Source organism: Jaculus jaculus, chromosome 8 (genome assembly GCF_020740685.1).
Source record: "Jaculus jaculus isolate mJacJac1 chromosome 8, mJacJac1.mat.Y.cur, whole genome shotgun sequence".
In the NCBI taxonomy this organism is placed as follows: domain Eukaryota; kingdom Metazoa; phylum Chordata; class Mammalia; order Rodentia; family Dipodidae; genus Jaculus; species Jaculus jaculus.
Window position 1 is genome coordinate 82,140,387 of NC_059109.1, and position 15,888 is coordinate 82,156,274.

The 15,888-nt window shown below is 43.1% G+C and overlaps 1 protein-coding gene across 9 annotated transcripts in view; it reads left to right on the top strand.

Moving 5' to 3' along the window:
• The window catches only part of Ptpra (protein tyrosine phosphatase receptor type A), a 185,949-nt gene that overhangs the window by 162,666 nt on the left and 7,395 nt on the right, over nt 1–15,888 (top strand). For all 9 annotated transcript variants that reach the window (XM_045156280.1, XM_045156279.1, XM_045156281.1 and 6 more), the window contains 7 exons: nt 27–162; nt 1,049–1,198; nt 3,756–3,849; nt 4,077–4,153; nt 4,659–4,793; nt 9,982–10,107; nt 10,185–10,336. In XM_045156280.1, coding sequence (XP_045012215.1) covers nt 27–162; nt 1,049–1,198; nt 3,756–3,849; nt 4,077–4,153; nt 4,659–4,793; nt 9,982–10,107; nt 10,185–10,336 — 870 coding nt within the window. The remainder of the gene's footprint in view (nt 1–26; nt 163–1,048; nt 1,199–3,755; nt 3,850–4,076; nt 4,154–4,658; nt 4,794–9,981; nt 10,108–10,184; nt 10,337–15,888) is intronic.

Genomic DNA, 15,888 nt, shown 5'->3' on the forward strand with positions numbered 1-15,888 from the left:
AATAACCCCCTGCTCTCTGGCTACAGTGCAGGTGTAGGGCGCACTGGTACATTTGTTGTCATTGATGCCATGCTGGACATGATGCATTCTGAGCGGAAAGTGGATGTCTATGGCTTTGTGAGTCGGATTCGGGCCCAGCGCTGCCAGATGGTACAAACAGATGTGAGTGATCTGTGGGTGAGGCAAGGGGAGAGCAAAACATCTGCCTGCCTTAAGGTCTCCCAGATTGTTGTAAATGATCATAATATAATACGATGAACTGATGTTAAAAAGTAAATTTTTTTTTTAAAGTAAATATTTAGCTAGGCGTGGTGGTGCATGCTTTTAATCCCAGCACTCGGGAGGCAGTGGTAGGAGGATTGCCATGAGGTTGAGACCACCCTGAGACTACATCATGAATTCCAGGTTATCCTGGACTAGAGTGAGACCCTACCTCGAAAACCCAAAAGAAAAAAAAGTAGATATTTAGCCGGATATGATGGCACACATCTTTAATCCCAGCATTCAGGAGGCAGAGGTAGGTGGATCACAGAGTTCAAGGTCATCCGAAATACATAGTGAATTCTAGGTCAGCCTGGGCTAGAGATGGAGACCATACCTTGAAAAAACAATAGATATTTAAAGAAACTGAGTGTAGAGGAGATTGTGGCCTTGTGGCTAGGGAAGGCAGGAAGTTACCTGTTTTTTCCACTGGACTTTATAAATAAAAGAGCAGTCCCTGAGAAAAATAATTGGCCCACAAGATGGACTCTGTGGTCACAGGATAGCACTGGAATTGAGGCTGGCTGGAAGCCAGGCTATCACAAGTTTCATACATCTCTAATTTCTGATAGCCCTTCAGATTACAGGATCTACTAAATTAGGATCCTGCATCCTAAGCCAAGCATCCCCAAAGGAGTGCATTTCAAGTTCTCTTTCACTAAGTTGGAACAGCATGAGTGAATCATTTCCCAGGAAAAATGGACAGAATAAAGAGAGTGGAAGAGATGAGCTAGTACCATAGGGACCATGTGGTACACTGCTGAAAACTCTGCCATCCACATTTCAGATGCAATATGTTTTCATATACCAAGCCCTTCTGGAGCATTATCTCTATGGGGATACAGAACTGGAAGTCACCTCTCTAGAAACCCACCTGCAGAAAATTTACAACAAAATCCCAGGGACCAGCAACAATGGATTAGAAGAGGAGTTTAAGGTGAGTTGGGGCTGGGCCACCTCCAGATGGAAGTATCCAGATAATATGGGGAAGTTGATCTGGGTAAATGCTGACTGTACATTTACCAACTGGTAGTAGTTGAATCCCTATGTTAGGTATACTAGAATTAAGAAGATGAGTCTTGCTTGGTATGGTGACACATGTCTTCAGTCCCAACACTTGGGAGGCAGAGGTATAAAGATCACTGTGAATTCAAGGCAGCCTGGAACCACAGAGTGAGTTATTAGTCAGCATGGGCTAGATTTGAGACCTTACCTCAAAAAATAAAAATAAAAAATAAAAAGAAGGTAGGCCATTACTCCTATCATTCTCAACCCATTTTTGCATGTTAGGATCACTTGAATTTTGCTTAAGGAAAAAGAAAAGTAGGGAACAGTATTTTTTGTTTGTTTGTTTTTTTGAGGTAGGGTCTCACTCTAGCCCAGGCTTAACCTGGAATTTACTATGTAGTCTCAGGGTGGCCTCAAACACAACAGTCCTCCTACCTCTGCCTCCTGAGTGCTGGGATTAAAGGCGTGTTTCACCACACCCGGCAGAAACAGTATTTTCTTAATGTATGTTGGGATGGTGCAAATGTGTGTGTGGTTACTTGAGCATGTAGAGGCCAGAGGACAACCTTAGGAATGCTGTCTACATTATTTTGAGATAGAGTCTCTTAATTGACCTGGAGCTCACCAGTTAGGCTAGACTGGCTGCCTAGCAAGCCCCAGGAATCTGTTTTATCACTTTCTCAGCGCCAATATTACAAACACTTGCCACCAAACCTGGCATTTTTACATGGGTCCTAGGGATCAAACTCAGATGCTTGTGCTTATAAAGCAAGCACTCTGCCAACTAAGCTATCTCCCAAGCCAAAGTAGTGTTTTAGGCCTCTCAGCCCTCCTAGGTTATTATAATATACAGCAAGAGTAAAGTTTTTCTGTTAGGGTCAGGTAATAATTTTAGGCTTCGTAGGCTCTTTTCCAATTACTTAATACTGCCATTGTAATACAAAAGCAATCATAGACATTTAACCAAATGAGCTGGGTCATTATTTTCAAGAAGTGTCAAGATTTGCTCTGTGAACCTTAGGTTGCTAACTACTGCTGTATGCCATTAAACAGTGGCTCCCAATTCTTAAGGCCTGTGTCAGGATTCAGTGATAGAGTGAATGTTTAGCCTGATACCACTGGTTTGGGTTCAGCCCCCAGTACCCCCAAAAAATAAATAAAATCAATAAATAAAATTGTATTTTATACTCTGATCAGTAAGAAGTGCTCCTAAGCCTGATTAGGGCATAGGCAGAAAGTTTGTAAGCTCAAGGTCAACCTGGGCTACAAAATGAGCTGAAGGACAGCCTGGGTAACTTAGCTCTATCTCAGAATAAATTTTAAAAATGCACCGGTGATAGAGCCCAGTGATGAGTACTTGCCTGGTATGTGTGAGGCCCTTAGTTCAGTCCCCAGAACTGAAAAGGAAGAAAAAAAACAAAAACTCCCAGAAGTAAGAGATTGTGTGTTAAGAACTCTTCTTCTGAACGCAGTTCTTGCTGCACTGTAATGCATGTGTGACTCTGGGACCCTGTCAGGACGCAGGTCTGATTCATTGGTTTAAGTTCAGCATGATACTGTGGATTCCTAACACAATGAAGCCTGTGCTACTGATGTGTGGTCTACTTTGAACAGCAGGAATCAAACAACCTCCAAGGCTAGAAATATAGCTGAATCAACAAAGCATTTGCTTCTCAAGCATAAGGGCTTAAGTTCGACCATGAATGCCAGTGCCATTCAGCACTGAGGAGATGGAGACAGTTGGATCCCTGGAGCTCACTGGCCAGTGACTTCCAGGCCAATGAGAGACCCTATCTCAAAAAGAGGACAGCATCAGGCTGTCCAGCCTCTGGTGCCAAACCCGGCCTCTGCCAGCCTACACTGCCAGCTGCCACTGGGGGCCTCCCTCTACCTGCCAGGCCAGAGTGAAGGTGCCATGTTCCCAGCTTATTGCCAAAGAGGGGTCACAGGGTACACTGTTTCTGCCAGGCCAGCCCTCACTAGGGGAGACCCCACTTCTTCTGCATTCCTTTCCTGGGCCCTCAGCCCACTGGCCGGGGGGGCCTGCCCCTCAGTTCCCTCAATAAAAACCTGTGGAAAGTTAAAAAAAAAAAAAAAAAGCGGACAGCATACTTGAGGAATGACACTGAGTTGTCATGTGGTCTCTGCATGCACAAAAACAAATGCAACCTCAGGCCTGAGAATACACACTTGAATATTTTTCTTAAGAGTATTAAGACCACATCTAGGGTGAAACAGAATAGTACAGCAGAGTGGGTGGCAGGTGGGCACATAAAATTCAAGGGTCCACAGAAGCCATTTTCTCTTGACTTATAATTAAGCTTAAAGACAGAGGAAACAATGTTGCAACAATAACGTGTAAAAATGGAGGTAAAGGTCCTGATGGGTCTTGCAGCCTGGGTCCCTGGAGGTGCAGGCCCAATGACAGACAGAGTCTTTTCAGGTTCAATACCAGAATCAGTATGTCTCTTTACTTACTCATTCAGAAGTTAACATCCATCAAAATCCAGAATGACAAGATGCGTACTGGAAACCTTCCAGCCAACATGAAGAAGAACCGGGTTTTACAGATCATTCCATGTAAGAGCCCTCTCCTTACCCAAAAGCCTCAGTTTCCAATTCCTTCTACCCCTTCCACTTCTGGGGTAGTAATGATTGGGTTGGAAATGAGAATCATAGCATTGTCTCTATCTATTGCTCCAAGTTCTTGAATGGCTTGAGGAAATAAAATAATGTAAAAGCCTAAAGAACGTACATACCTGCCTATGTGGATTATTGAGGATGATGACTCCATTGTCTTCTTGCAGATGAATTCAATAGAGTGATCATTCCAGTTAAGCGAGGTGAGGAGAACACAGACTACGTGAATGCATCCTTCATTGATGTAAGTGGTGGGTGTGCCCCCGGACCTGTCCCTTGGGTCTTATAGTGCCTTCCTCCCATACCTATTTAGGAGAAACATCTTTGAGTCAGTCAGTAGCTACTGAATTCATACCCAGCCAATCTGAGCACTAAGGTCTGGCAAGCCCCAGAGAGCAAAATGTAGAGGAAATATACTACACACCAATGCAGTTTCTAAGCAAGAGTCTTTAACCACTGAGGCATCTCTCTAGCCCCCATTGCATTTTCTAAATGGGAAGGTCACAACATAGTCACAGCCAAGAAAGAAGCTGATCTTTCCTATACTTGGTCTCATCGTAGCTCCAACTTCCATTTCCCTTCCCTGGGATTTGATCCTTAGCCAAGGGTGGGCAGGGAGCTACCTGAGTTGGGTGTGTCTCCAAGCATTTTTTATCATTTCCTAGGGACTTGTCTGACTGCCTCCCAAATAAGTCTATCTTTTCCACTCACCAGTCTCTAACTATAATAATACCTCTGATTGTATGTAGGGCTACCGGCAGAAGGATTCTTACATTGCCAGCCAGGGCCCACTTCTTCACACAATTGAGGACTTCTGGCGAATGATCTGGGAGTGGAAATCCTGTTCTATCGTTATGCTAACAGAACTGGAGGAGAGAGGCCAGGTGAGCTCAAAGAGATACCCCGGCTGTGGGAAGACAAAGCATCATGAAAAAGTTCCTTTCTTTAACTGACATTGTTCAGGCATATCGCACAGCTAGCTGGTTGTCATAGCAGTCTTAAGCTTCTCAAGGGGAGTGGCCTAGTATCTGTTTGATTCCAGACTGTTCCCATCATTTAGTTTTTCTCCTGCATCTAACTCCTCTTTGCCTATACCCTCCCCACCCATCTCACAGGCAGGGCAGGGCAGAGCCAGTAAGAAGAGAAGTTATATAGCCAAACCAGGCTTCTGAAGTGGAACTACCTGAGTGTCCATAAGATGAAGTCAGCTCTCTGCTAACTATACAAAAGGAAGCAATAGAATTTGACAAATATAAAATAAAGAAAAGGGGGCTGGAGACCCAGGCATGGTGGCACATGCCTTTAATCCCAGTATTTAGGAGGCAGAGGTAGGAGGATTGCTGTGAATCCAAGGTCAGCCTGGGCTAAGGTGAGACCCTGCCTTGAAAAAACGAAGTTCCCACTTAGGAACTTCTAGCTATGGATGAGTTTTTCCCCTCAGCTGGGCCTGGGCCTGGGTCCTGGCCCAGCCAGTTTGAGCCAAAGGGCAGGCCCCCCAGCCCTTACTCTCCACATGGGTTCTTTACCCCCTGCAGCTCCCATATGGCAGGAGCTCCTTGAACTTTCTTTATTCTCTTTTCTTTCCATGGTTTTTCCAGGCCTTCCATGTGGAATCTAGCCACATGGGTGCCTTCCCTTGGCTCTGTACTTCCCCCAATAAATATAATAATTATCCTTCTCAGTCTTTTTTTTAAATTAAATTCTTTAATGAAAATTATAAACAAATCTAGGGTTTGAGGGTTCAAGGACTTTCCTGGACCCCAAATACCCTATTACAATCTCAGGAATGACAAATAGTGTCATAAAAATTGACAACCTAACAAGATACTGACCTCTCCTCCTCTTACCTATTAAAATAAAAACCTCACACAAAAGGCCCATGAGACAAGGTCAAATAACTTCTCCCAAGTACTACAACTTCCCTCTCAGGGCTTTGATTCTTCTCTCACATACATGCTTTTGTCAGCTGACTTTTCCTCTTCTCCAGAGCTTCTTAGAACAAGTGCAGCCTCAATTCACTTGGCAAGTCATGTTTCGTTCACTTATACAACTTCCATTCTTTCCCTAAATTCTACACAACATTCTAGTCAGATTTTAAGCCATGTGTTCCTAACATCATGCCTGGGGCTGGGGAAATGGCTTAGCAGTTACAGCATTTGCCTGTGAAGCCTAAGGACCCCGGTTCAATTCCCCAGGGCCCACGTAAGCCAGATGCACAAGGGGGCACATGTGTCTTGAGTTCATTTTCAGTGGCATGCCCATTCTCTCTTTCTATCTGCTTCTACCCCCCCATAAACAAATAAATAAAATACATTTTTAAAAAAAGAATGGCAGAAATTTTATGTTCATTGTTTCCTGTGATGTCACTGTAATGACTGGGGAAAGTGGTTCCTAATTAGGTTTATAAAGACTATTTCCTCAAGCTTTCACTTTGATTCTGTGTTTTTGCCATTCGTTGATAAAGAAGAGAAAATAGAAGTTGGCTCAAACTTATAGCCATCCTCCTCCCTCTGCCTCCCAAATTCTGGTATTAAAGACATGTGACACCATGCCAGGCTCCTATCTCTCAAATTCTGTTTTGTTTTGTTTTTTTGAGGTAGGGTCTCACTCTAAACCAGGCTGACCTGGAATTCACTATATAGTCTCAGGGTGGCCTCAAACTCATGGCTATTGCAGGAATTAAAGGTGTGTGTCACCACACCCGGATCATATAATTAATTGTTTTACTGATAATTTCGTACATGTATATTATGTACTTAGATCATAATCCCTCCCATTGTCTTCTCTTGTCTCCCCTTTCTCATCCCTCTTCCACAGAACCTCTTCTTCCTAACTAGTCCTCTTCTACTTTGCATTTATTTTTTAATCATATTTATTTATTTATTTATTTTATTTAATTTATTTGAGGGAGAGACAAAGAGAATGAATGGACACACCAGGGCCTCCAACCACTGCAAACGAACTCCAGACGCATGCACCACTTTGTGAGTCTGGCCTACAAGGGTACTGGGGAATAAAACCTGGGTTCTTAGGCTTCCCAGACAAGCACCTTAACTGCTAAGCCATCTCTCCAGCCTGGTTTTTGGTTTTTTGAGGTAGGGTCTCGCTGTAGTCCAGGCTGGCCCGCAATTCACTATGTAGTCTCAGGGTAGCCTCAAACTCAGGGTAATCCTACTTCAGCCTCCTGAGTACTAGGATTAAAAATGTGTACTACCATGCACAACCTTTGATGTGTTTTGTTTTTTTGATTTTTTTAAATTTATTTGTAAGCAGAGAAAGAGAAAGAGAGAATAGGCTAGCCACTCCCAGTGAACTCCAGATGCATATACCACTGTGCATCTGGCTCTACATGGGTACTGAGGAATTGAGCCCAGGTTATTAGGCTTTGCAAGCAAGCACCTTAACCACTGAGCCATCTCTGCAGCCCTTTGATTTTTTTTTTTTAATTTTATTTATTTGAGAGCAACAGAGAGAGAGAGAGAGAGAGAATGGGCACGCCAGGGCTTCCAGCCACTGCAAACGAACTCCAGACATGTGCTCCCCCTTGTGCATCTGGCTAACGTGGGTCCTGGGGAATTGAGCCTCGAACCGGGGTCCTTAGGCTTCACAGGCAAGTGCTTAACCGCTAAGCCATCTCTCCAGCCCGCCTTTGATGTATTTTTAACCCTTCTTCATTTTCCACAATGGAATATTGATGATTCCAATGTTGCACAGGTCTTGCTCAGCTGCTGCAAGGTAGTAATGCAGCAGCTACTTGAGGCTTGGAAGTTAGTTTCCAAAGCTCTGCTCCCTCCTCTTTTTCTTAAACCTGAGCAGGCTTTCTGAGGGGGATGAAGCAAGAAGAGAAAAGAGTCTCTATTGCCAGTTCAGAGGTGTTTCACAGGCTTCAATTTTAGAAATAAAAAGTCCTCAGTTCAATTAAAAAATTGCTGATCCCAGGCATGGTGGCATATGCCTTTAATCCCAGTACTCAGGAGGCAGAGGTAGGTGGATCACTGTGAGTTCAAGGCCACCCTGAGACTACATAGTGAATTCCAGGTCAGCCTGGGCTAGAGAGTGAGACCCTACCTCAAAACAACAACAACAATAAAATTATTGTTGTCTGGAGGTTCAGACTATAAAAAGATGTCAGGGACTCTAAATCAGATCTGCTCAACAAAGGAAATCTATACCCTACTATTTTTTTCCTGTTTTTTGTTTGTTTGTTTGTTTGTTTGTTTGTTTGTTGTGAATCATTTGGTCTCTCCAGCGCATTCTCAATGTCAGGGGGACTCCCTTTCATTCCACTCTGTTCCTAAAAATCCTATCAGTAAATAGGTAGCACATTATTATGCCATTATTATGGAGTTCGTATGCAGTGTATATATCTGGAGTTCGTTTGCAATGGCTAAGAGGCCCTGGTGTGCCCATTCTCTTTTTCTCCCTCCCTCTCTGTCTCAAATAAACAAAATGGAAGACTGAAAGGAAATAAATTTATTTAAATGAGAGAGAGCTAGAGAGAAAGAGGCAAATAGAGAGAGACAGAGAATGGGTGTTCCAGGGCCTCTAGAAACAAGCACATTATTACGATTGGTAGAATAATCCTGGAGAAGCCAGCATGGCTTAATAAGAAAGTGACTTTTGAACTACAGTAAAGACTTGGGACTTTATAAGATTAATAAGCCTTTAACAAATCGGTGTTTAAAAAATAATAACCACCCTGGTAGCCTGGCCTAGTGGCTTGTGCCTGTATCAAAGCATTTGAATTGGCGTGGTGGTGCATGCTTTTAATTCGGGCACTTTGGAGGCTGAAGTAGGAGGATCACTGTGAGTTCAAGGCCAGCCTAGTGAACTACAGGTCAGCCTGGGCTAGAGCTAGCCCCTACCTAAAAAAAAAAAAAAAAAAAAAAAAAAATGTTACATGAGGCTGAGTGTAGGGGAAGAGTATAAGACAGGATCTCTTGTAAAACAGGTAATAGCCAAGGGTAGCCTTGCATTCCTGATCCTCCTGCCTTTTCCTCCCAAGTGCTGGGCTTTCAGGCATGTGTCATCATACCCAGCTGATTTTATTCTTTTTTTATTTTTCTTTTCATTTATTTTATTTTTTAAAATTCTTTTTATTTTTATTTATTTGAGTGTGACAAAGAAAGAAAGAGACAGATAGAGAAAGAGAGAGAGAGAATGGGTGTTCCAGGGTCTCCAGCCGGTGCAGATGAGCTCCAGATACATGTGCCACCTTGTGCATCTGGCTTACGTGGGTCCTGAGGAATCAAGCCTCGAACCAGGGTTCTTAGACTTCACAGGCAAGGACTTAATTGCTCATCCATCTCTCCGGCCCATTTTATTTATTTTTTAAAATGCTTTCTTTATTTTTAAATGGAAGTCTGAGGGATGGAGAGATAGCTGGGCGGTTAAGCCACTTGCCTGGGAAGCCTAAGGACCCAGGTTTAATTCTTCAGGTCCCACATAAGCCAGATGCACAAGGCAGTGTGTATATCTGGAGTTCGTTTGCAGTGGCTAGAGGCCCTGGTGTGCCCATTCTCTTTTTCTCCCTCCCTCTCTGTCTCAAATAAACAAAATGGAAGACTGAAAGGAAACAAATTTATTTAAATGGGAGAGCTAGAGAGAAAGAGGCAAATAGAGAGAGACAGAGAATGGGTGTTCCAGGGCCTCTAGAAACAAACTCCAGATGCATGCACCACCTTGTGTTCACATGGGAACTGGGGAATCAAACCTGGGTCCTTGGGCTTTGCAGGCAAGCTCCTTAACCTCTAAGCCAGCTCTCTGGCCCTGGTTTTATTTTTCAATTCCAGTAAGTCATTTAACTCAGTAGTCCAGACTTACATGTATTTATAATCAGCTGACATCCTACCTAGGATTTCATTAACCATCAATTCCTAGACTGATGAAATGGGAAGTTCGGAGTCAGAAGTTCATTCATCTGATGTGAAGTAGTATGGTAACCCTCCAGAATGAAGTGTGTGATAAGAAAAGGTGCCTGTGTTGAGAAAACTCAGGCTGCCTGTGGGTAGTACTGCTCTACCACAAATAGTATTCTAGCCCCTGACCTCTCCTATTTATTTGTTCCTTTAGGAGAAGTGTGCCCAGTACTGGCCATCTGATGGCATGGTATCCTATGGAGACATCACAGTAGAACTGAAGAAGGAAGAGGAATGCGAGAGCTACACTGTCCGAGACCTCCTGGTCACCAACACCAGGGTAAGATGGGTGGTGAGCAGAACTTCTGCAGGAAAGGCAGGGCTTCCACTGCCTCCCTGATCCCTCTTCTTCTAAAGGAGAACAAGAGTCGGCAAATTCGACAATTCCATTTCCACGGCTGGCCTGAAGTGGGCATCCCCAGTGACGGGAAGGGCATGATCAGCATCATCGCAGCAGTGCAGAAGCAGCAGCAGCAGTCAGGGAACCATCCCATCACTGTGCACTGCAGGTACTGCTTGGCTCCACACCTCACATCAGGCAAAGAAAACAATCAGAGGCAGATGAGGGTAAAGGGGGGTGATGGTGAGTGTTTTGAGGAAAGTTAGAGGAGAATATTGGTGAACACAAAGCAATTGAGTTTGGTGGGTAAGACAGAATTGAGTAATCCAAGAGGACCTTTGAGTTTGACTTTGACACATTAAGTGCTAGGGAACCAGTAATGTGAAGATTGAGCAGGGAGTGTGTGGGTCCTGTGATTGGATTCAGGAAAGTAGCAAAGACCAGTGTTGGAGAGACCAGCTGGGAAATGTAGAGAATGTGAGCCTGGACTTTTTGTTTTGGTTTGGGTTTTTGTTGTTGTTATTCTGTTTAGTTTTCCCTTTGGTTTTTGAAGGAAGGATCTTACTCTAGCCCAGGTTGACTTAAAACTCTATAGCTCCAGGCTGGCCTCAAAAGCAGTCCTTCTACCTCTGCCTCCCAAGTGCTGGGATTAAAGGTGTGTGCCATCATGCCCAGCTGCGCCTGACCTTCTTAAAGCATAGGAAAAGACCAAAGGGAAAAAAAAATTGTTTTGGTTTTTAAAGGTAGGGTTTCACTGTAGTCCAGGCTGACCTGGAATTCACTATGTAGTCTCAGGGTGGCCTCAAACTCACTGCGATCCTCCTATACCTCTGGCCTCCCGAGTGCTGGGATTAAAGGCATGCGCCACCATGCCCAGCTCAAAGGAGATTATTTTGAAAATAGTTTGAAGGCTGGGGAAATGGTTCAGCAGTTAAGGTGCTTGCCTGCACAACCTAACAACCCGGGTTCAGTTCCCCAGTACCCACATAAAGCCAAATGCATAAAGAGGCTCATGTGTCCAGAGTTTGTAGCAGCAGGAGGCCCTGGCATGCCTATACTCACTCAAAAATAAATAAAATTTTAGGCCGGGCGTGGTGATGCACACCTTTAATCCCAGCACTTGGGAAGCAGAGGTAGGAAGATCTCCATGAGTTCAAGGCCGTCCTGAGACTACATAGTGAATTCCAGGTCAGCCTGAGCTAGAGTGAAACCCTAAAAAACCCAAAAAATTAAAAAATGAAAAATAAAAATTTTTATGAAAGGACTGGAGAGATGTCTCCATGGTTAAAGGCACTTGCATGCAAAGCCTGATGCCCTAGGTTCAAATTCCCGGTACCCATGTAAAAGACAGATGCACCAAGTGGCACATGTGTGTAGAGTTCATTTGCCATAGTGGGAGGCCTTGGTACACCTATACTCATTCTCTCTGTGCCTGCCTCTTTCTCTCAGTCTGTTGAAAAGAAAGTGGGGAAGAGGGAGGGAAGGAGAGAAAGAAAATGGTTTGAGATAAAATTAACAAGACTGAGAAGATAGAGGAAAAGCTGGGAGTGGTGGCGCACACCTTTAATCCCAGCACTAAGGAGGCAGACGTAGGAGAGTTCAAGGTTAGCCTGAGCTAGCGTGAGACCCTACCTCAGAAAACCAAAAATAAATAAATAAATAAAGGAAAAGAGAATATTCAGGGATGCCTCCCAGGTTTGAGCCTAAGTTAATGATAATAGTTGTGACCATTATAAGAAAGATGGTAAGGAGGTCTGTTTGAAGAGAGGGGATTTTTTTTTTTTTGAGATTATATTTTCAAGAAAACATAAAATATTAGGCTGAGGATATGGTAGAGTACTTGCCTTATCATATACAAGGTGCTGGGCTCAATCTCTAGTACTCCTGTGAAGGAAAAAAGGAGGGCTGGGATGGCTTAGCGGTTAAGGCATTTGCCTGCAAAGCCAAAGGATCAAGGTTCAACTCCCCAGGACCCATAGAAGCCAGATGCACAAGGGGCACATGTGTCTGAAGTTTGATTGCAGTGGCTGGAGGCCCTGATGTGCCCGTTCTCCTTCTATCTCAAATAAGTAAATAATATATTTTTTAAGAAAAGGAAAGATGTTTACCTTGAGTTTTCTTTAATAGTAGAGTTTCTTAGAAGGTTTTTCCATGTACTTGCTTTCTAGTTTGTCTCTTCCCATCCTTTCTCAAACCTATTCCAGTTATACCACACACATTCCTATGTTGTCACACACTATTGCAGCTACCCTCTAAGTGCTACCTATATGTAACCTTTATATTGCTAATGCCAGTGTCACTCCTGGATTTCTCATACTTGCCTTCCACAGCACTGGATAGTCACTTACTCATCTCTCTGTAGCATGCTCAATGATTTCTCTCCTGGTTTTTGTCCTAATGGGCCATGTCCTGTTCTGATTCCACCAAATTGGATTTCATGCCTGGCCTTTGAAGCTCCGGTCAACAGGCAATGCCTCTAGGTAGCTCACCTAAATTCTTCTGGCCTTAATACTAATTCCTAAGTCTGGTCACTCATCCTAAACTCCACGTTTACATATCTGACACTTACAGATTCAGTACTCAGGTCTGTCTTCTCAAGCCTTGCCCAGATCAGTTTGTAGCATTTCCATCACCTATTCAACTCTTATGAGAATGAAACTATTCTGTTCTCCCTTTTTCTCACATATCTGATCTGTCAGCAAATTGTGTAGTTTCAGAGTGGCTTGAACTCACAGCAACCCTCCTGTAGAGGTTGGGATTAAAGATGTGTGCCACCAGGCCCAGCTATGAAAAGTCTTTTAAAAGGAAGTCAGACTACACCTAGAATCCCAACAAGGTCCCAGAGTGACCTGAAGGTTTCCTGCAAGACTGAGCATCTGGGTGCACTATGGGACTGGCATTTTCCCAAGACTTTGATCTCATTCTCACTACTGTCTTCCCCCACAACATTTAGCACCCTTATCCCCTAAGAGACTTACTCTGACACAGCCATAGTGAAGCACTGTCACCTGGTATCTGCTCACACAACACCATTTCAGAGTCTTCCTGCCGGAGCCTGCCAGATAAAATGGTTTGAGCCTGATGGGGAGTGAGGATTAAAGAAAGACAGGAGAAAGAATGAAAGCAAGGACTGAAGCACTGTTTATTTCTCAGCAGTCCTTTTTATATCTTCTAGTAAACAGTTTGCCCATGGACAAAAGTTCCATGAACTTCACACAAGTTTCTATCAAAAAAAAACTCTTTTCTGTTACAGAGTTTTTGCACTTCAGTCACTTCTCAGTACAAAAGATTATCCCAAGGTTGGGAAACAAACAAATCCTTTGATCCCAGCAATACAAGCATAACTCTTAAGGAACACTGAATATACATAATCTTGCGTACATGTAGGTGCTAAAGTCTTGCTGACAAACAGCCCAGAGCTATGGATTCAAGGCCAGCCAAATGGCTCCCGACAGTTCCCCCTTTTTTATTTTTTATTAACCAGGCCCTTCTGGGCCTCGGTGCAGAAAGACTGCCTGTCTTAGGTTGTCCTCTACGATATTCCATCATTCATGCCCTGTCTTAGGTTGACCTAACTGGAGAGAATCTTACCCATCTTTGACTACCAGCCTCTGCAGGGGCTTTAAGATAATGTCTCAGGAAGCCAGGGCCAGGTCCATAGCTGTATTCCATGTACTTCTGCACAGATACCCATAATGGATCTCAAAAGGCACTTAACAAGTATGGGCAGCAGACACAGAATGAACAAAAGACAAATACCTGTAGCAGCAAAGCTGCCTATCCAAGAAGTGAGAGAATTCCATCCAGGCAAGGCAGACTTAAAAGCAGATATTAAGTCATCAGCAGCTTTAGCTGCATCAAAAGTAAGATGATTATTTTTCAAGGACAAAATCTCTGAATGCAACTGAATCAGATCCAAAGAAATATTATCATTATGCCAAATACCTCTTAAATGCATCTTTATCTTTTCCCAATGCTGTTTACTGTCATTATATTTTTTAGGAGTAACACAAATCCATTGAAAATCTACATGACACTCCAAACGAGTTCTAACTTTCATCCCTAGTATCTCTTCACCCAAATACATAACCATATCATACAGAGCATCTATTTTTTTCTTCCAGTTTTCTATCTATATCTACTTGAGTTTCTAGAGAAATAGAAACATTTCTGGATAATTCATTAACAAAATGTGCAGTTTGAACTTCTTGTGACAGCTGCAGTAGTAGCAGTAGCTAACAATGTAACAAAAGCTAAGATGCCTACAGTTAACAATTCTATCACTCTTTTTGGTCTACTTAAAGTATTCTTTACTTTCTGTAACATTTATATTCCCTTGTCAGAATACCAAGACCTCATTACATTAACAGAAATCATAACAAATGCTGGTTGTTTAAAAATCATAACTCTATCAGAGGATGATTCTGAAACACAATTAGACAAAGTACAATTATTACATGTAACATAGAACATTTCCTCAGTCCATGTAATATTTATGTCTCCCATTAACATAGCATAGGGTAGAGTAACATAAGCCATGACCCTTCCCTTTGGGAGGGAAGAACTGTCACTCCTGGGGGAGGTGACGCTCACTCCTCCCATGGCCGCAGCAACTTTCCATAGGTAAATCTGTTGGAAGCCCTTATTAGACCACCAAAGTCCAGCAGAGAGTCTACCAGTCCAGTCATTGTCCCATTTACCACTCCCTTCTGCTCCAGGATTTCCTGACCAGTCCTTAACATGCCTTTCAGTTCCAGATATGTTACACATGATGTAAGCAGTCCCTCATACAAGACTATAATTTCTCTGTCTTCCCAAGTTGCTGGGTATAAGATGGGTGGGTCAGGAACATAAGCCCAATACAGCTCACTGTGGATCATCGGGAGTTGAATCCACATCATCAGGAGCAGAGGCATCATTCTTCTGATGTTTAATCCCTGTGAACCGGACCGACCTCTCTGGCAGGCACCTGGCATTGTCAGTGTCCTGTGGGAAAACACAAACATGCCCTCACCCCCATATTAATACCGGGTCGGGGCCATGCCATTGTCCATCAATGGGGTCCTTCCATCTAACCTGAGCATAAGTGTCCAGTGTTCTAGGATGCCATAATCTGTCTGCAGCAGAATGACTGGATGCATCCACATTTTAAAAATTTTAAAGAGTAGATGATTTAAAGCATTCTGTGGTGACCAAGGATATAACTCCCCCTTTTTTATTTTTTGTAATTGATTCTTTAAAGCTCCATGAGCATGTTCAACAATTCCTTGTCCCTGAGGGTTATAAAGTATGCCTGTTTTATGAACAATTAATAATTGGGCACAAAAGCGCTGAAAAGATTGACTAGTGTAACCTGTACCATTATCTGTCTTTATAATTAATGGTATACCTGCTACAGCAAAACGTTTGTTGCAATGTGCTATGACATGTCTAGTAGCTTCCCCAGTCTGTGCTATAGCCGTCAGAAGTCCTGAGTAAGTATCAATGGATACATGAACATATTTTAATTTTCCAACTTCAGGAATATGAGTTACATCCATCTTCCACAGATGATTTGGTTTTAGTCCTCTAGGGTTTATTCCATATGGAGGAATTGAGTGATATTCAGGACAGGTATTACATTGTCGCACAATTTGCCTAGCAGCTTCTCTAGTAATTTGAAACTGTTTTCTTAAACTTTGACTATTTTGATGATGTAAATTATGAGATCTTTGAGCTAAC